The following is a 22,318-nucleotide window of genomic DNA, read 5'->3' as shown; positions in this document are numbered from 1 at the left end:
TGAGTGAACCAAGGACGTATTTACCTTGCAGCTACTGGTCTGAGATGCAAAGCTGTCTGCCAACAGTTAGAAATATAAATACTTTAGAGCAGTAAGAGGAGAATTGTTGCTCTCTAAATTTGCAAATTAAGGTCAAGTTGGTTTAAAAGGTGCCCGAGCCACTGAGCACTTCATAAACCAGTTTTGGAGCAGCACTGGATTTATGCTCCGCCTGTCATCAATCTAAAGTAGTGCCAGTCTGCTGCCGTTAGAGATCTCATTCCGCTTTGCACTTATCTCTGAATCTAGATTTGCAAAACAATTTTACCATCAGTACAAAGCAGAAATTGCTTTGCGCAGACATTAAACTTGCAGTGTAAATGCACCCCAACACTCCATGGTCTTGTTCAGCATCAGCAAGTTCTATCCATCCATGGAGTACACATACCTCCCATTTTCACATATATTAAATTTCTATTGTTACTGATCAATCCAGATGTAAATCCTATTTCGCACTGGTAAAATCTCTTCCCCAACCCAACAACCCACCCCCCCCCCCCCCACTTTCCAGCTCGGTGCCACCTTGTACTGCATCCATGGATACAGGATATTTATATCCAACAGGAACAGAAGGGATCTCCATTCCTCTGATTAGTCTACCCTTTTCAGATATGTTGCTGAAATCCTTAATCACACATTAAAACATAAACCAAACTGTTAATATGGTGATGTGTTAAGTTTGATGTACAGCTTCAGACGCCTACCTCCACTTCAGCTGCCGAGGGCTCCTTGCTAAAGCACATGTTCATCGTGTTTCTAGCTGTCCGATAAAATGTAGTCAGTGATACAGATCGTCCCTGCACATGAAAAAATATAAATCAATTTCGAGATCCAAGCAAATATAGTGTAGTTTCCCGGGGCACCACAAATCATGATAGGTTGTCAGGCACTCTGAAACATCATTGATTGGCCTAGCAATCGACAACACCTCCCAAACTCATGACCTCCACCACCTAGAAGGACAAGGGCAGCAGGTGCATGGGAACACCAGCACCTCCAAATCACACACCATCGTGACTTGGACATAATATTGCCATTCCTTCGCTGGGTCAAAATCCTGGCACTCCTTACTGCATTGTGGGAGCACCTTCACCATCAGTTGTTCAAAAAGGGGCACCACCATTACCGACCTTCGCAATGCAGTACTGTCGGCAGTGCTGTCTTTTGGATGAGACGTTAAACCACCTGTCTGCCCTCTCAGGTGACCGTAAAAGATCCCATGGCATTATTTAAACAGAGGAGTTCTCCCAGTGTCTTGGCCAACATTTATCCCTCAACCAACAAAACCGAAACAGATTATCTGGGCACTGGTGTTTGTCGCAACATGCTGTGCACAAATTGGCTGCCACGTTTCCCTGCAGTACTACAGTGAATACAATAGAAAAGTACTTCATTGGTGTAAAGTTCTTTGCGATGTCATGAAAGGCACTACATAAATGCAAGTTCTTTCTTTTCCTTTCTTACAGAACAGTCAGTGCACTTCAAAAGTAATTCATTGTGTGAAGTACAGTACTTGGAGACATGCAGTTGGGGGTAATTTTTAACATGGATATAGGATTGGCTAACTAACAGAGAACAGAGAGTTGGGATAAATGGTTCATTCTCTGGTTGGCAACCAGTAACTAGTGGGGTGCCGCAGGGATCAGTGCTGGGACCCCAACTATTTACAATCTATATTAACAACTTGGAAGAAGGGACTGAGTGTAACGTAGCCAAGTTTACTTACGATACAAAGATGGGAGGAAAAGCAGTGTGTGAGCAGGACACAAAAAATCTGCAAAAGGACATAGGCAGGCTAAGTAAGTGGGCAAAAATTTGGTAGATGGAGTATAAGAACATAAGAACATGCCCTCTGGGAGAAGAAATTCCTTCTCAACTCGTTTTTAAATTGGCTCCCCCATATTTTGAGGCTGTGCCCCCTAGTTCTAGTCTCCCCGACCAGTGGAAACAACCTCTCTGCCTCTATCTTGTCTATCCCTTTCATTATTTTAAATGTTTCTATAAGATCACCCCTCATCCTTCAGAACTCCAATGAGTAAAGACCCAGTCTATTCAATCTATCATCATAAGGTAACCCCCTCATCTCCGGGATCAGCCTAGTGAATCGTCTCTGTACCCCCTCCAAAGCTAGTATATCCTTCCTTAAGTAAGGTGACCAAAACTGCACGCAGTACTCCAGGTGCGGCCTCACCAATACCCTGTACAGTTGCAGCAGGACCTCCCTGCTTTTGTACTCCATCCCTCTCGCAATGAAGGCCAACATTCCATTCGCCTTCCTGATTACCTGTTGCACCTGCAAACTAACTTTTTGGGATTCATGCACAAGGACCCCCAGGTCCCTCTGCACCGCAGCATGTTGTAATTTCTCCCCATTCAAATAATATTCCCTTTTACTGTTTTTTTTCCCCAAGGGGATGACCTCACACTTTCCGACATTGTATTCCATCTGCCAAACCTTAGCCCATTCGCTGAACCTATCTAAATCTCTTTGCAGCCTCTCTGTCTCCTCTACACAACCCGCTTTCCCACTAATCTTTGTGTCATCTACAAATTTTGTTACACTACACTTTGTCCCCTCTTCCAGGTCATATGTATATTGTAAACAGTTGTGGTCCCAGCACCGATCCCTATGGCACACCACTAACCACCAATTTCCAACCCGAAAAGGACCCATTTATCCCGACTCTCTGCTTTCTGTTAGCCAGTCAATTCTCTATCCATGCTAATACATTTCCTCTGACTCCGCGTACTTTTATCTTCTGCAGTAACCTTTTGTGTGGCACCTTATCGAATGCCTTTTGGAAATCTAAATACACCACATCCAACGGTACACCTCTATCCACCATGCTCATATATCCTCAAAGAATTCCAGTAAATTAGTTAAACATGATTTCCCCTTCATGAATCCATGCTGTATCTGCTTGATTGCACTATTCCTATCTAGATGTCCCGCTATTTCTTCCTTAATGATAGTTTCAAGCATTTTCCCCACTACAGATGTTAAACTAACCGGCCTATAGTTACCTGCCTTTTGTCTGCCCCCTTTTTTAAACAGAGGAGTTACATTAGCTGCTTTCCAATCCGCTGGTACCTCCCCAGAGTCCAGAGAATTTTGGTAGATTATAACGAATGCATCTGCTATAACTTCCGCCATCTCTTTGAATACCCTGGGATGCATTTCATCAGGACCAGGGGACTTGTCTGCCTTGAGTCCCATTAGCCTGTCCAGCACTACCCCGCTAGTGATAGTGATTGTCTCAAGGTCCTCCCTTCCCACATTCCTGTGACCAGCAATTTCTGGCATGGTTTTTGTGTCTTCCACTGTGAACACCGAAGCAAACTAACTGTTTAAGGTCTCAGCCATTTCCACATTTCCCATTATTAAATCCCCCTTCTCATCTTCTAAGGGACCAACATTTACTTTAGTCATTCTTTTCAGTTTTATATATCTGTAAAAGTTTTTACTATCCGTTTTTATGTTTTGCGCAAGTTTACCTTCGTAATCTATCTTTCCTTTCTTTATTGCTTTCTTAGTCATTCTTTGCTGTTGTTTAAAATTTTCCCAATCCTCTAGTTTCCCACTAACCTTGGCCACCTTATACGCATTGGTTTTTAATTTGATACTCTCCTTTATTTCCTTGGTTATCCACGGCTGGTTATCCCTTCTCTTACCGCCCTTCTTTTTCACTGGAATATATTTTTGTTGAGCACTATGAAAGAGCTCCTTAAAAGTCCTCCACTATTCCTCAATTGTGCCACCATTTAGTCTGTGTTTCCAGTCTACTTTAGCCAACTCTGCCCTCATCCCACTGTAGTCCCCTTTGTTTAAGCATAGTATGCTCGTTTGAGACACTACTTCCTCACCCTCAATCTGTATTACAAATTCAACCATACTGTGATCACTCATTCCGAGAGGATCTTTTACTAGGAGATCGTTATTATTCCTGTCTCATTTCACAGGACCAGATCTAAGATAGCTTGCTCCCTTGTAGGTTCTGTAACATACTGTTCTAAGAAACAATCCCGTATGCATTCTATGAATTCCTCCTCCAGGCTACCCCGTGCGATTTGATTTGGCCAATCGATATGTAAGTTAAAATCCCCCATGATTACTGCCGTTCCTTTTTCACATGCCTCCATTATTCCCTTGATTATTACCCGCCCCACCGTGAAGTTATTATTTGGGGGCCTATAAACTATGCCCACCAGTGACTTTTTCTTCTTACTATCTCTAATCTCCATCCACAATGATTCAACATTTTGTTCATTAGAGCCAATATCGTCTCTCACAACTGCCCTGATATCATCCTTTATTAACAGAGCTACCCCACCTCCTTTCCCTTCTTATCTATCTTTCCGAATCGTCAGATACCCCTGTATGTTTAATTCCCAGTCTTGGCCCCCCCTGCAACCACGTTTCTGTAATGGCCACCAAATCATACCCATTTGTAATCATTTGTGCCGTCAACTCATTTACTTTATTTCGAATGCTGCGTGCGTTTAGGTAGAGTGTTTTAATACGAGTTTTTAAACCATGATTTTTAGTTTTGACCCCTCCTGCAGCTCCTTTACATTCAGTGGCCCTTTTTGTCTTTTGCCTTGGGTTTCTCTGCCTTCCACTTTTACTCATCTCCTTTCTGTCTTTTGCTTTTGTCTCCTTTTTGTTTTCCTCGGTCTCCCTGCATTGGTTCCCATCCCCCTGCCATATTAGTTTAACTCCTCCCCAACAGCACTCGCAAACACTCCCCGCTAGGACATTGGTTGCGGTCCTGCCTAGGTGCAGACCGTCTGGTTTGTACTGGTCCCACCTCCCCCAGAACCGGTTCCAATGCCCTCAGAATTTGAATCCCTCCCTGCTGCACACCACTGCTCAAGCCACGTATTCATCCGAGCTATCCTGCGATTCCTACTCTGACCAGCACGTGGCACTGGTAGCAATCCTGAGATTACTACTTTTGAGGTCCTACGTTTTAATTTAGCTCCTAGCTTCTTAAATTCGTCTCGTAGGACTTCATCCCTTTTTTTTAACCTATATCTTTGGTACCAATGTGCACCACGACAACTGGCTGTTCACCCTCCCTTTTCAGAATGTCCTGCACCCGCTCCGAGACATCCTTGACCCTTGCACCAGGGAGGCAACATACCATCCTGGAGTCTCGGTTGCAGCCGCAGAAATGCCTATCTATTCCCCTAACAATCGAATCCCCTAACAATCGAATCCCCTATCACTATCGCTCTCCCACTCTTTTTCCTGCCCTCCTGTGCAGCAGAGCCAGCCATGGTGCCATGAACTTGGCTGCTGCTGCCCTCCCCTGATGAGTCATCCCCCTCAACAGTACTCAAAATGGTGCATCCGTTTTGCAGGGGGATGACCGCAGGGGACCCCTGCACTACCTTCCTTGCACTGCTCTTCCTGCTGGTCTTCCATTCCCTAGCTGGCTGTGGACCCTTCACCTACGGTAAGTCCAACTCACTAAACGTGCTATTCACGTCATTCTCAGCATCGTGGATGCTCCAGAGTGAATCCACCCTCAGCTCCAATTCCGCAACGCGGTCTGTCAGGAGCTGGAGGCGGATACACTTCCCGCACACGTAGTCGTCAGGGACTTGTATAATGTTGGAAAGTGTGAGGTCATGCACTTTGGCAGAAAAAAAAATCAAAGAGCAAGTTATTATTTAAATGGAGAAAAATTGCAAAGTGCCGCGGGACCTGGGGGTACTTGTGCATGAAACACAAAAGGATCGTATGCAGGTGCAGCAAGTGATCAGGAAGGCCAATGGTATCTTGGTCTTTATTGCAAAGGGGATGGAGTATAAAAGCAGGGAAGTCTTGCTACAACTATACAAGGTATTAGTGAGGCCACATCAGGAATACTGCATGCAGTTTTGATTTCCATATTTACGAAAGGATATACTTGCTTTGGCGGCAGTTCAGAGAAGGTTCATTAGGTTGATTCCGGGGATGAGGGGGTTGACTTATGAGGAAAGGTTGAGTCAGTTTAGCCTCTACTCATTGGAATTGAGAAGAATGAGACATGATCTTATCGAAACGTATAAGATTATGAGGGTGCTTGACAAGGTGGATGCAGAGAGGATGTTCCCACTGATGGGGGAGACTAGAACTAGAAGGCATGATCTTAGAATATGGGGCCTCCCATTTAAAACAGGGATGAGGAGAAATTTCTTTTGAGTGTTGTAAATCTGTGGAATTTGCTGCCTCAGAGAGCTGTGGAAACTGGGACATTGAATAAATTTAAGACAAAAATAGACAGTTTCTTAAACAATAAGAGGACAAGGGATTATGGGGAGCGGGCGGGGAAGTGGAGCTGAGTCCATCAGATCAGATCAGCCATGATCATATTAAATGGGGGAGCAGGCTCGAGGGGCCGTATGGCATATTCTTGTTCATATTTCTCATGTTCTTATGTTAGTATAACAAGTTTTTTTTTTAAGTGTACAGCTTCCATATATAGATATATATCTAGCATTTCTCATGTAACAAAAAGTCCTAGCGTGCTTACAGAGAAGCGGTGGGCACTGAATGGAAATAAAGAATTTAAGGGTACATCAATAGTATGGTGTAAAACATAGGTCAATGGGTGGCTTTTGAAGGTAGCGAGAGAGGCAGCAAGATTTTGAAAAGAATTCCAAAGGAAAGATGCCCTAATGACTGAAGAGCCGCTTCTGATGCGGAAAGAAAGAGGAAAGAAATGAACAGTGATCCAGCAGAGGGTCAGTGGGCTGAGACCTGTAGCTGGAGATTAGCTAAACAAGACATTACGTAGGAAGAGAGAGAACTAGAAGAGACAATTACAGTCCATCTGGTTGCTTCCAAAATTTTAAAAATAATATACTACTCCCTCGATATAACCCATAATCACTTCTTTCACCAAAAAAAACTATCCAGCTCTCTCCTGAATTTGCTGACATCATATGCCCTTACTAATGGTCTGTTCTGCACATATACCATGCTCTGCATGACGTTAAATCTAAACAGTCTGTTTACCTTCCCTCTTCCAAGCTCGATTTTATATCCCCGGTCACACAATTTACGATTATGCCAAATCGTTTATTCGAGTTGAATTTAAAATCTTAAAAATATCATTAAATTCTCCTGAGCATCCTTCTCTCCAGCAGGACATTCCCAGTTTCCTTAGTTTTGAGTCACAGCTCAAGTGCTAACTCCTGGTATCAATGTAGTTGCCTTCCTTTATATCTTGCCCAAAGTCACCATGTTCTCACTGCAGTACTGCGAGCACACAATATTATTGGTGGGATAAAAGCTCCATCCCTCTGGCTACATACTCTTAGATCTTCACTTTTATGCTTTTGAAAATTTGATCAAGGATCTTGAAATAAATTTGCTGGAGCACCAGTGGGTAGATGAAGATGGAGCTTAATAGGGAACCTGGACTGAAGAGTTCTGGATTAGCTGCAGTTTGTGATGAGTGGAAGCAGAAATGCCAATGAGCAGAGCAATTGGGAAATTGAAAGCCAAAGTGATGATGGTACAGTTGAGGTTTTCAGCAGTGAAGGAGCGAGATTGAGCGTAACCAGGCAGGCGAAAGTGCATGGTGATTGATCCTATGTGAGGTGGGAAGCTCAGCTCATTTGTTGAATAGAACAGCAAGATTGTGCACCTCCAGACTCAGGCTCAGGGAGCAGGAAGGAGGCTGAAATGAGTTGGTCAGCTGCACATTGGTGCTGGTAGAAGCAGAACAGGATGGCTTCAGTTTTGATGATGTGGAATGCATAATTAAAATTAATCCAGAATTTGATTCAGACAAGCAGTCAATAGTATTGTAATGGCCTTGGAGTCAATAGTGGTGGTAAAGTTGAGTGTCATCAGCTTTTATATGGAAGTTGACCCTTCTGGACAAAGTCACCAAGCAGTAGCATGTAGATGAATAGGGACAAATGGTTGAACAGGGACAAATGGACTGGAATCACAAAAGCACGATACCACAGAATCGAATCATGGAGGGGAGGCAATGGCCAATGTTTTCAAAGGTGGCAGAGGGGTCAGGTAGGATGAGGAAGGACAGGGAGCAGTCATTGGTGTCTTTAAGCAAGGCATTATCAATGTTGTTACCTAGTTGAAAACCTAATTGATGCCACTCAACCAGGGAATAAACAGGAGGCGTAAGCTGAGGCACTTCACGAAAAGGACACCAGAGCAGAGGTTCTCTAACATAAGGTGGAACCGGTTTCCCCAGTAACAATCTCGATTGCCTGGATTGCCAGTCTTACCCATTATCATAATGTTCTTGTTGTATAGTGTTATGTAACCTTTCCAATAATGAAACAGAAGTCAGAATTAATTAACAACCATTCCTGCATTATCCTACATTTATCACACAAATACTACTACTATTGTAAAAATCCAACAGAGAAATTTTCAGGGCAGTAGAGATATTGAATCTGAATTAATTGCACTTATTTGCCCATATTAATAAACGTAAATAAATTTCTAAAAACATTAATTTCACGTACATAAGAAAAATAGAACTTGCATTTATACTGCACCTTTCACAACCTCAGGATACCCAAAACACTTCAAAACCAATGAAGTTTAGTCATTTGCAATATTCGCTCTTTTTTTTGGGTGCGCGGCCCATTTACAGTTTCACGCATGCGCGAAACTTAGCATTGAAAAAGCCGGTCCCAGGCTGTGCGGGACTGGCAGAGAGCTGGCCACGCAGCTTATAGAGAACATTGCTCACTTGTTATATAGGCACAAACAGCATTGTGATAATGACCACATAATCTGTTTTTTTAGTGATGTTGGTTGAGGGATAAATATTCTTCAGAACACCGGGGAGAACTCCTCTGCTGTTTTTGAACAGTGCCATGGGATTTTTTGCATTCACCCGAGAAGGCAGATGGGACCACGGTTTAACGTCTCATCCGAAAGATAGCATCTCCAACAGTGCAGTACTCCCTCACTGCACCGGACGGTCAGCCTAGATTAAGTGCACAAGTCTCTGCAATGGGACATGAACCTATGACTTTCTGACTGAGGCAAGAGTGCTAGCACTGAGCTGGGGACGCAGTCAAGTCTTAAATGTAGGCCTTGCACGTGGAAATTCCAATCATTTAATGACACCCAGACAATTAAAGTTTTAATTCTAACACTGCAAATGAATACATACTGAAGTCGACAGTAGAGTCAAGACAGAGGGGATCATTAATATTTGGTTGCAACACGATAAATCAAGCTACATGTTGCACACAGATAGCATTAATCAATTATACTAATTAATGTAATTTGCAACAGTTGCAGCCCTACTTAACTATAAAGCTGATAATGTACTTCTGCAGTCTTCTGTGGCTAACCAATCATGAAAAAATGGCTGTTTTATCAGATTGAGATGTAATAATACAAATAAACCAGATGGGTTACAACATCAACACTTCTAAAGTAATTCCTTGGATGTGAAACACTTTGGGATATCCCAAGGACGCGATAACATGTTATATAAATAAAAGTTCATTATTTCTTAGCACAATATTAAATAACTTAGATGCAGACATATTATTACAACCAAACTTTTTAAAAAAAAAAGATCCCAAGCCTGGTGTTAAGTTTCTACAAGGGGCAACATATCGGCTGCTGGCAAAATAGAATTTATTTTTAAATTAACAGTGTCTAAACATTCCAGCATCTGCATTTCTCTATTTCTGTGCTGAATAAACAAGTATACTTAAGCTCATCTTATTTCTTTCTAATTTATATACACACAATTCACAGCGTCAGGATAGCAACCTGCAGAATGTTTAAAGAGAAAACTGGAAATTGCAGAGTGCTATCAAACTTTAACTAAGTATAGAAATCTTACCATGAACTAAAAATCCAAATGTTTTTATAACTAAACATTTTAGGGGAAGAATGGGATGAAAAAAAACGCAGAGTTGAAACACAAATTTTCACCCCCGGAGAGGTAAATTTTCTCAAGAGTTTATAAATTGAACAAGTGTAAACTTGGTTAATCTTCAAGAATGGGGAGAGAATCTTGATGATGTTTAAATTTTTTTTTTAAACCATGAAGAATCAAATTATGTATGTATTGGGGGCTTTTTTGGGGCCAATTTTCTCCCCTTCTGTCCCAAAGATATTGAAATTTGAGATATGGATCCATAAGTACCAGGACTATTATCCAAGTGCAGGAGCCTAGACCGAAAGGAGGCATCAGTGACAACATACACTTTCCAACTGGGACCAGTGGGCAAGCAACCAGGAATGGGAATGCTGGCTAATTTCACATACACACAGCACAGACATGGGATCAAAGCTGCGATTCTCTGGTCTCGAAAACATAACTACATGTTGTCTTTATCAGCTGAACCAGCAGGAGCGACTACAAAAAAAGAACCCTTAGGAATGGACAAGGTGCATCTAAAAACAACCCAATTAAAGATCGGTTTAGCTGAGCTCAAGACCACTGAAGAGAAAAAGGCAACGAGGAGGCTGAAGATGTGGTTAGTGAAGGTTGACGAGGTCGACACCTCCTTGTTACAGGTGAGGTGAAATTTCTACCTGCATTGTGTTCTATAAAACAGAAAGTGCAAGTTCCCCAATACTGTTGGTAGATTTTTTTTCTGTATATTAAATGTATTGCATTTATGCAAGGAACATTGAAAAAAATGCAACATTTTGAATCAAATGCATGTATAATTTTAAGATGCTTGTTATCAGCATTAAGTGCTTTATGTAATTTTGCTAAATCACAAAATTAGTGCTTGCCAGCTTCCCTCGCCCTTTAAAAAGGTACAATCAATAAGGGGAAATACCATTTCCGTCACCTCCAGCGTGATCCCACCACAAAACACATCTTCACCTCCCCTTCCCTTTCAACATTCAGAAGGGGCTGTTCCCTCTACAACACCTTGGTCCACTCCTCAATCACCCCCAACAACATCTCCCTTTCCCACGGCACCTTCCCATGCAAACGCAGAAGATGCAACACCCGCCCTTTTACTTCCTCTCTTCCCACCATCCAGGACTCCAGACATTCCTCGCAGGTGAAACAGCGATTTACTTGTACTTCTTGCAACTTAGTATATTGTATTCGCTGCTCATGATACGATCTCCTCTACATTGGCGAGACCAAATACAGATCGAGTGACCGCTTTGCAGAATACCTCCGTTCAGTCAGCAAGCGTGACTGAGCTTCCGGTCGCCTGTCACTTTAATTCTCCGCTCCACTCCCGCTCTGATCTCTCTGTCCTCGGCCTCTTACACTGTTCCAATGAAGCTCACGTAAGCTCAAGGAACAGCACCTCATCTTCCGATTAGTCACTTCACAGCCTTCTGGACTCAACATCGAGTTCAACAACTTCAGACCATAACCTCTGCCCCCATTTTTTTATATGGCAGCTGTTGATGATTGTGCTATTCCCATTTACACCTCTTCTCGACCCATTTTTTGTTTCTTCATTTGTCCCATTACCATCCCCTTTTGCCTCACACCATCGTCCCTTTTGTCTTTTAATTATTCCTGCTTTCCACCCAATCACAGACCTTCCCTCCTCTCCCTCATTTCCTTGCCTCTGCAGTTGCTTAAAACCTATTTATATCTCAACTTTTTCCAGTTCTGATGAAAGGTCATTGACCTGAAACTTTCACTGTTTCTCTCTCCACAGATGCTGCCTGACTTGCTGAGTATTTCCCGCATGTTCTGTTTTTATTAGTGGAAATGCTCCATTAGTTTGTTTAAAAGCTAAAGAGGGATTTATTTATTGAAGTCACAAGTCTTGTGTTTGTCGAACACATGCAAATAAAAATTGGATCACATTTGTAGCAAAAACAGATGAATCAATGTCTCTCATTAAGTTAACTAATTATTGGCCAAGGTTAATTGAAGGGGGAGAAGGTAGCGTTCGATAGCAGGAACTAAGAATAAAAGGTATGAAATGAGAGAGGGTGCACGAGCAAAGGAAAGAGAGAGGGCACACAAGGAAGGGAAAGAGAGAGGGCATTTGTGAAAGAACAAGGCCACGAGCGAGAGAGAGAAATTGATACAAAAGCAAAATACTGCGGATGCTGGAATCTGAAATAAAAACAAAAAATGCTGGAAATCTCAGCGGATCAGGCAGCATCTGTGAAGAAAGAAAGAGTTAACGTTTCAGGTCGATGACCTTTCTTCAGAACAGAAATTGATGTTTGACCTTCAGAGATGGGGGAAATTATGGTAACCTTAATCGGGAGACTGATTTAGGGGCCAAAATTCAGGGCTGCCAGAAAGCTGGCGCACCTACTTTTTTTTAAACGTTTTTTTCCCGCCAGGAGCGTTGAGGCGGCCTTTCCATCGATTTTTAGGACTTTGTACTTGGACCGCAAGTCGGTCAGAGTGGAGGCAGAAGTACGGCAGCAAGACAGGCTGAGGGGCGGATGTTGGGGCGGAATTGAGACTGCCGCTGAGTGACAGCGGCGGAGCAGTGGTCATCACGTGCTCTCCCCTGCGTTAAAGGGGAGAGAATCGTGCATTTTTTAGATTCGGCCACTGGGCCACCAGGGAGAGTTTCTACCTGTTGGCAGCCCGGCCGAATCCAAGGGAGCAATAGTCCGGCCGACATAGAAGTCAGCCGGCAAAAAAAATAAAATGGCAGCCACCGTGCAGCAGGGCAACGATTTTTTTTACCTAAGTTTCGGGCGGAGTATTCTGGAGGTGAGGGTGAGCGGTGGTGTGCGTTTTAATGACGCGCTTGCGCCGGTCATCAGCAGCGGGGCGGAATTGGGGACAGGCCGAAAAATCCCCGACCTGAATTTCAGCCCCTTAGAATATTCAATTTCTTATGTTTTAAAATGGGATGATTGGATGAGGTCAGAGAACGTTATTGAGCAAGTGAAATTGTACCAAAGTCTGAATCAGATCTTCAGGTAAAACAGTCATCATTTAGCTAGAAAGGTGCTGATGACTAGTTTTGTTACAACATTCCTTTAATCTAAAGAGCGTGATAGTGCAAGGTAGTTTAAACTCCAGTCATCAAATGTCAGGGAATTAGTCAATAAATTCTGAAAATGAGTCATTAAACTGTAAAGCTCTGCCAACAAGTGCTTTACATGCATCAAAAGGAGAAACATCCTTGAGCTAAGCCAATAGGCTATCATCTGGTCTACACATTGAAAGCAAAAAAACCTCGGATCAGGAAATGCCAAAGTTACTCTGCCTTCCTGGTCCAGCAACAAACATTAAAATAGAACCAGCACGCTAAACATTAACTGTGTCTAGAAAAAGGCCAGAATTATTCTTCATATTTGCTGATCAATTTTGAATCAGTGAAAGACACGGACATCACATAAGTTAGGACACCGGACAGACCAAAGACACCCATTTTTGAAACAATCATTTCTATTCAGGGGCTCAACAGTACACCAACTCCCAACAATTAACATTTTTGCACATGTTGTCTCAGTGACTATAGGGAGAGAGGAGAAATAACAAGAATTGCTGCACAAAAACTAAACACAATGCACAAATCTTTTCGTTGCACAACTACACTAATGGCTTACAGAAGGGGAGTGGGGAAGAAGCGGAGTGGAAGGGGAGTGGGGGGAGGAGAAGTGGTGAGTGAAAGAGTGGGAAGGTAGGAGGAAGGGAAGGGCAGAGACTGGAGGATAAACTGAGGGGGCTGGGAAGGGGAGGAGGAGCAAAGGGGGGAGAGAAAGGAAGGAGGAGGTGAGGAAGGAAGGAAGAGGGAAAGGGGAGGAGGGGGAAAGAGGAAGATTGGAAAGAGAGATGGGTTGTTCCAGCACCAGTGCAACTACAGTTTGTACTCTGCACAGCAGCAATGTTAGGACGTCAACACTGCAGCTATTTAGAGAAGATGGGTATCTCACCCTTCCCCTGCATCAGCATTTCGAACGAGTCTTCCCTCCCCAAAAGAAATTACAAAACAGAGTATTGCCAGAACCGGTTTGCATGCCTGCTGCACACATTAAAAATGATCATGATGTGTTCACCACAAGCCTAATAAAGCACAAGACTAATAAAGAACTTTTTGGACATTCAGATTTGTCTTGCACCCAAGAACTTTTTCTCTGTCAAATAGCTGTCACTAATTTAGCAGTTACTCTGCGTGTGCACAGGCAGGCATTTGTATTAAAAATCATAGCCAGCACTAGGGGAGTCATCTTGAATGTGCTCTTGAGCCAAACACAAAACATTTGCTTTACACCCAGCTACATCACTGATATTATTCTAGAAGTCAAGCAACTGTGCAGTCACTATTATATTATAATGTGAATCTATTTGGGCGTAGATTATGTGAATGCACACACCTTGTATGTACACTTGTACAAGTCACTGAGAACTTCATTGTCCTCTTCACTCTCCTTCTTTTCCTGAGCAAACAGTCGCCGCCTGCCTGTTTTCAATTCAGTGTCTATTTCTTTTAGCTTATTCCGGAAGCCGTTTTTATGCACCACACCATTTACCAGCCCATTTTTTGGCTCAAACCTGGGCAGAGTCTGAGACTTATACGTGTTGTCTGAATGTGCTTCCAAGGGCCCTTTCTTCTTCTCCAGGTTCTCTTTTTCCGTCAACACCTCTTTCTCCAGCTTCTTGTGCTCTTCCTGGGAGAGGGAGTCATAGGAGAGTAGGAACTGGCAGTAGGCCTCTTGTAACTTGGCCAGCCTGTCCTGTGCAGTTTTAGGGATTCGCAGCATGTCTGCCAATTTATTCCACTTCTTGAGGTCAGTCACTTGCTGCATGCCACCCATGTCATTGATCAGCTGATAAAACCGTGCCAAGTCCAGCTCACATCCTCCTACAACAGAGAACCACATCAATTAGGTCAACGTTTAGTTCAACATCACTGCAACTATATTTGGAACTGTATTTGTAACAGCAGGTCCGTGAAAGGTTATTTGTCTCTATCAATTAAATATTGCACATTACTCACCATCAGATCAATACGACTATGGTAATTTTTCCTTTAATCATGGAAAGGCTAATTAAGGTCTTTCTGTTTTAACAGCAACAATTATGTCTAATCACAATTAAAGATTGATTTTAAAATACGCCACTTCAACCTGTGTTTTTAGAAGGTATTATGCTTCCAGGACCACCATCTTATATTACAATCAAAAAGGTAACAAAGTTTTTAATAAAGAATTGCAGTTTACATAGGAAATAATAGCTTGCATTTCTACTGTTCATAGCAGAGGTCATACCTTAAAGGGGAAGAACAATTCAAGGAGTATTTCTTTCCTCCCTTACCCCGCTCCCCCATTTAAAAATATATTCCACAATATTAAAAAAAAATTACACTACAGAGAACCATCATGTCAGGTCTTCTGGTCACAGTGAGGACTGGTGCACTACAGAATAGCCATAGCTTCACACAACCTTAGGAACAAATCCTGAGCTGCTGGCCAGGGGAAGATATGCTACTGAGTGCATTCACATTGCGAAGTTAGCATCGGTATGAAGTGATTTTTTTTGACACTGACACGAAGCACATGTAGTGCAAATAAGGCGTTAAGGTCTGAATTGACACTGAAGCAGAGTGAGACTTCCTGCTCCAGATTCAGGCTGCATTTCACAGTATGAAGCATGAACCACTTTGCACTGTCTCTACAGTTGTAGTTTAAATGCACTCGCCATCTGGGAACCTGCTCAACAAAAAAAAGTTCTCCCTCTACACTTTCCTTCTCCGTCAGTAAAGGTTTTAAAAAAAAACAGAATAGCAACTAAGCTATGCATGTTGTTGGACTTTAAAATGGAGTAGAATTTTTTTTTGCAGCTTTCAAAACATACTGAGACTGGATGTTGCTTTCAGTGATGAACAAACAGCACCAGTCATTCATTATGCTTGCATTTGCCCACAGACTTTCTATGGGTTTTTGCACTGGAACTTACTGGGAGAGCCAAAACAGCACAGTGCCCTCTACAGAGGATCTGGAACCTATGTGATCAGGTCAAGCAACTGTGCATCTCCTTAACCAATCAGATTGAAAAACATTAATAAGCAGTGTAGACTGATGTCAAATCAGGTACAGAAAACAACATAAAGAGAGGAGGAAAGAATGATGAGATTAAGGGAGAGTTTAAAAAAAAAGTCAAGAATTTTTTTTTAAATGTACATTTTTTTTTTAAATCTCCAAGAATAATTAAATTATTATGGAATGAGACTCCACACTTGTAAAAGTTAATTTTCAGTACCAGAGACGTTGTTTGGCAGTAATTAAGACTTGCCACACCGTTAAAAATTTACATACACTGGAATGGACAAGCACTAACTTTTTCTGAAGAGTTTAATGTGTATCTATCACATTAATACAACAACTTCACATCATTCCAAGTATTTCAATGCTGAGTCTTTCAGTGAGATACTGGTATAGCGCAGCTTCTGGAACAGCACGGCAACTTGTTCAGCAACTTCCTGATTTCCGTATTTAACTATACACGTGCAGTCGTCAATTCATACTTTAATAATAGTAAGCGCCATTAGCCTCACCGTTATTTCTACAGCAAAATCCAGCCTATACTGTATATTTAATAAGAACATAATAGGAACAGGAGTAGGCCATACGGCCCCTCGAGCCTATTCCACCATTCATTATCATGGCTGATCTGGAAGCATGTAACAGATACTGATCAAGGTAATACAGAGCATCACATTAAGATATTTAGGTGACAACCAACCACAAGTGCCAAGCTCTAGTCATTTATGCAAGCTCTATAAACACATTGCCTTTACCTTTCTCAGACATGTCGATTTAATTCCCAATGTACGGCACTTCCACCCATTAAAATATACCTACCGACTTACCAGCTGAAGATTAGAAGTGATCTGTTCCCAGATGCTCTACAGCATCACTCTATCCAGAGGAAGAGAGACCCAAGGCAGATCACAGTGCCATCCTCGTCACGAGGGATTGCCTATACTATACTATACTACATAGAGACAAAACCCTCCCTATACCCAGATAAGTGGATGAATGCTCCAAGGTGTGTGATTTCGATCATTACTACAATTGAAAATGCAATCTGCAGCAGAACCACATGACAGAGTTAATGATTTGCAACAACAGATCAGTATCAGTTTTTGGAGGGCAGAACAGTGGCAAGACACAAATATATTGTCTTTAAAATTACCTGCAGTTTGAAGGGAAAGTTGACAGGCCTATCAGAACACTGTCCTTTCACCAATGGAACAAATCCAACCCAGGTAGGACAATGCTTTTTTTTTTGATGAACAATGTGCTAAAATGGAGTGACTTTGGACAGCCTCAATCCAGACAAGAGCCTACAGTACTAAAGGGTCAGATATTAGATGAAATAAACATAGTAAGAGGGGAGGTATTAAGGGGTTTAGCAGCTTTAAAAGTGGATAGGTCCCCAGGCCCAGATGAAATGTATCCCAGGTTGTTAAGTGAAGCAAAAGAGGAAATAGCAGAGGCTTTGACCATCATTTTCCAATCCTATCTGGCTTCAGGTGTGGTGCCAGAGGACTGGAAGACTGCTAATGTGGTATCTTTGTTTAAGAAGGGAGAAAGGAATAGACCGAGTAATTACAGGCCAGTCAGCCTAACCTCAGTAATGGGAAAATTATTGGAAAAAATCCTGAAGGACAGGATAAATCTACATTTAGAAAGACACAGATTAATCAGGGAAAGTCAGCACGGATTTGTTAAGGGAAGGTTATGTCTGACTAACTTGATTGAATTTTTTGTGGAGGTAACCAGGAGGGTCAATGAGGGTAGTGCGTAGGATGTAGTGTATATGGATTTTAGCAAAGCTTTTGATAGGGTCCTACATGGCAGACTGATCACGAAAGTAAAAGCCCATGGGATCCAGGGCAAAGTGGCAAGTTGGATCCAAAATTGGTTCAGAGGCAGGAAGCAAAGGGTAATGGTTGATGGGTGTTTTTGTGACTGGAAGGATGCTTGATAATGTTGGTTGACAATGAAGAAGAAAGCTGCAGACTATAGGAAGATATCAATCAACTGGTCAGGTGGGCAGAACAGTAGCAAATAAAATTTAATAGGAGGTGTGACGTAATGCATTTCAGGGGGGCTAACAAGGAAAGAGAAGACACATTTAAGGATAGGACATTGAGAAGTGTAGAGGAACAAAGGGACCTTGGAGTGATGTCCACAGATCCCTGAAGGTAGCAGGCCAGGTAGATAAGGTGATTAAGAAGGCATACGGAATGCTTGCCTTTATTAGCCGAGGCATAGAATATAAGAGCAGCGGTTGAACTGTATAAAACACTGGTTAGGCCACAGCTGGAGTACTGCATGCAGTTCTGGTCACCGCATTACAGGAAGGACATGATTGCACTGAAGAGGGTGCAGAGATTTACGAGGATGTTGCCGGGAGTGGAGAATCTTAGCTATGAGGACAGATTGGATAGGCCGAGTTTGTTTTCCTTGGAACAGAGGAGACTTGAGGGGAGACCTCATTGAGGTGTATAAAATGATGAGGGGCCGAGATATAGTGGCCTATTTCCCTTAGCAGAGGGGTCAACAACCAGAGGGCATAAATTTAAAGTAATTGGTAGAAGGTGAAGAGGGAATTTAAGAGGACATTTCTTCAGAGAGTTATGGGGGTCTGGAACTCACTGCCTGAAAGGGTAATAAAGGCAGAAACCCTCACCATATTTAAAAAGTACTTGGATGTGCACTAGAAGTGCCATAACCTGCAGGGTTACAGACCAAGAGCTGGAAAGTGGGATTAGGTTGGATAGCATCTTGTTGGCTGGTGCAGACACAATGGGCTGAAATGGCCTCCTTCCATGCTGTAAACTTCTATGATTCAAGCTGTAAACCCTCACTTTGCTACTACACCTCTCCTGTCGTATTAGGAAGAAGAAATGAAAATGGGCTCCCTGATTAAAATTAGATTATGGATAGTTTATCTTGTTCCTGTTCAGCGGGAGTTCGCAGGGCATCACATTGAGTTAATTCCCCTTCTTTGATTTTTGTTAGTCCATTAGACAGACCTGCTGTGTTTCTTGCATCTGGTCTACATACAATCTACTCACGGAACCAAAATAAGGAAATAAAAGTGTGATGGGAACTCCAGGTTACAGCCTCCTGTAGTAGCTTATTCAAATGTAGTTTTCACAGGCTTGCAGTGGATTGATCATCAGCTATTTGCTGGGAGGGTCTTTAACTGAACCAGATTCAAACTCTGGTTGTAGAGCTGAACTCTGTTTCATTCTAGCGCACTGCTTGGATCTATCAACATGCTCAACTACAATCATTTTGTTTTATCTGTAGCAACACAGATGTCCTAAGTTTATATTTTGTACTCTCCAGAGTTTTAAATTTTATTTGATAGGTACATTGTAGTGAGATTATGGGACAGGCCAAAGTACCTAAAGGTTACGAGCCAAGTCCCATCATGGCAAATTAACATAAGAAATAGGAACAGGAGTAGACCATATGGCCCCTCGAGCCTGCTCCGCCATTCAATAAGATCATGACTGATCTGATCATGGACTCAGGTCCACTTCCCCGCCGTCTCCCCATAACCCGTTATCCTCTTATCACTCAAGAAACTATTTCTGTCTTAAATTTATTCAATGTCCCAGCTTCCACAACTCTCCGAGGCAGCAAATTCCACAGATTTACAACTCTCAGAGAAGAAATTTCTCATCTCTGTATTAAATGGGCGACCCCTTATTCTAAGATCATGCCCTCTAGTTTTAGTCTCCCCCATCAGTGGAAACATCCTCTCTGCATCCACCTTGTCAAGCCCCCTCATAATCTTATATTTTACGATAAGATCACCTCTCATTCTTCTGAATTCCAATGAGTAGAGACCCAACCTACTCAACCTTTCCTCATAAGTCAACCCCTTCATCCCCGGAATCAACCTAGTGAACCTTCTCTGAACTGCCTCCAAAGCAAGTATATCCTTTTGTAAATATGGAAACCAAAACTGCATGCAGTATTCCAGGCGTGGCCTCACCAATATCTTATATAGCTGTACTAAGACTGCCCTGCTTTTATACTCCATCCCTTTTGTAATAAAGGCCAAGATACCATTGGCCTTCCTGATCACTTGCTGTACCTGCATACTATCCTTTTGTGTTTCATGCACAAGTACCCCCAGGTCCCGCTGTACTGCGGCACTTTGCAATCTTTCTCTATTTAAATAATAACTTGGTCTTTGATTTTTTTCTGCCAAAGTGCATGACCTCACACTTTTCCAACATTATACTCCATCTGCCAAATGTTTGCCCACTCACTTAGCCTGTCTACGTCCTTTTGCAGATTTTGTGTGTATTCCTCCTCACACATTGCTTTTCCTCCCATCTTTGTATCGTCAGCAAACTTGGCTACTTTACACTCAGTCCCTTCTTCCAAGTTGTTAATATAGATTGTAAATAGTTGGGGTCCCAGCACTGATCCCTGCGGCACCACACTAGTTACTGGTTGCCAACCAGAGAATGAACCATTTATCCCGACTCTCTGTTTTCTGTTAGTTAGCCAATCCTCTATCTATGCTAATATATTATCCCCAACCCCGTGAACTTTTATCTTGTGCAGTAACCTTTTATGTGGCACCATGTCAAGTGCCTTCTGGAAATCCAAATACACCACATCCACTGGTTCCCCTTTATCCACCCTGTTCATTACATCCTCAAAGAACTCCAGCAAAAATTTGTCAAACATGACATCCCCTTCATAAATCCATGCTGACTCTGCCTGACTGAATTTTGCTTTTCCAAACTTCCTTCTACTGCTTCGATACATTTCGATAAGATCACCTTTCATTCTTCTGAGTAGAGGCCCAACCTACTCAACCTTGCCTCATAAGTCATGTGAAAATGAACTCAAAAATCTGATTAATTTGTGGGTTGGCACCAGAAAAACTGATCGTAAACTTGGCAGATTGCTGTACAAACACAACTGAATTACTAATGCTCTTGGGAAGGAAACCTGCCACCCCTACCTGATCTGGCCTTCACACGACTTGCAGTCCTACACTATGTCCTGGATTTTGTAGTCAGTGGCGAAGCAACAGTGATTGCTGCTGACCTCGAAGAAAGCTGTCCACAAAGATCAAGTGGTCTCTGTGGCGTGAATTTCAGCTCTCCCAACCTTTGTTTCAATCTGGTGCCAGATCAAGTGAATCCCCAGCAACCAGTAAAAGTGATGTCATCAAGCAGACTAAGCAGCCAATCGCATTGAAGAATTCTCACATACAGCAAACTAGGAAGTTAAGATTCTAATTTACTTTTTATAAATTTTAGAGAGTGAAATAAAGATTGAGACATACACATAGGATTATGGTAGAAGCTGAAATATCAAAAAAAAAAATTTTTAAATGTTAAAAACCAGGTAGTTCTTAATCAGATTAATGGAAAACTGTTACATTTCACAAATATTAAAATCAATTTTTATGGGGCAGAACCAATGTTCCCCCTATTTTTTTTTGGTGCACGACCCCTTTAAAGGGTTGCACGGGTTATTCACAGTAGTGCAAAACTTAACATTGAAAAAGTAAAGCGAGGGACCGGCACAGAGCTGTGCGGCCATGCATTCATACAGCATATAGGGAACGTTGGCCAGAATGGCTGTTCAGCAGTCAATGCGACATTAAAAACTCAGTTACACCTCTTTTAACAAGGCCTAATTTTTTCAGCAGGGAGGTGGGGGAAATGGTTAACAGCGATATTTCAGCGTGATAGGGGAAGTTTTCGTCTTTCAGTGTGATCTGAATCTGGTCCACAATGCAACCTGTGGCGGTGCAGGGAATGACCGATCACAACGTCTGAATTTTCGCATTTACCTGTGCATGTGCTAAATCCTGAAACTGCTGTCAGTTTCAGCGAGATAATGATGGCGAGCACCACAGTTTCGCCGTCATTACCACGACAAAATCCAGGCATAAGTGTCTGTCTCCAAATGGAGGCCACTTAGTCGTTTATAAACAAAATCATATCAAGCTGCGGTCCAACACCATCTCAGGACAACTGGGGATCATACAATAAATGCACCCTTGACAGTGTCACCACATCCTATTGAGATTTAATAGATAGTGCTCAATCTACGTGTAAAACGTAAATAACAATCAGTTACACAGTTACATAGCCATGTAATTTTCACTTCTTCAGATCAATTTCATTATGCTCGTTTCATGGGGTATGGGGTGGTCCAAAATGGCTAATTCTTTCCTCAAACTTACAAAGGGCACACTTTTACTCCCCCACCAAAGCATACCATTCATAAAAAGCAATAGATAAATCCTAATATTATAATGTGCACTGTACCTTTCCTCCCTCATACTCACCTTGTGCCAAATGGTTATCATTCTCA

The 22,318-nt window shown here is 42.3% G+C and overlaps 1 protein-coding gene across 1 annotated transcript in view; it reads right to left on the bottom strand.

Annotated features, from left to right (window-relative positions):
* The window catches only part of LOC139264363 (protein Jumonji-like), a 447,980-nt gene that overhangs the window by 53,450 nt on the left and 372,212 nt on the right, over positions 1–22,318 (bottom strand). The window contains exons 8-9 of the mRNA XM_070880677.1: positions 14,321–14,808; positions 744–836 (exon numbers count right to left, since the gene is read on the bottom strand). Of these exons, the coding sequence (XP_070736778.1) occupies positions 744–836; positions 14,321–14,808 (581 nt within the window). The remainder of the gene's footprint in view (positions 1–743; positions 837–14,320; positions 14,809–22,318) is intronic.

Source organism: Pristiophorus japonicus, chromosome 5 (genome assembly GCF_044704955.1).
Source record: "Pristiophorus japonicus isolate sPriJap1 chromosome 5, sPriJap1.hap1, whole genome shotgun sequence".
NCBI lineage: Eukaryota > Metazoa > Chordata > Chondrichthyes > Pristiophoridae > Pristiophorus > Pristiophorus japonicus.
This window is presented reverse-complemented; position numbering and strand designations above follow the sequence as displayed.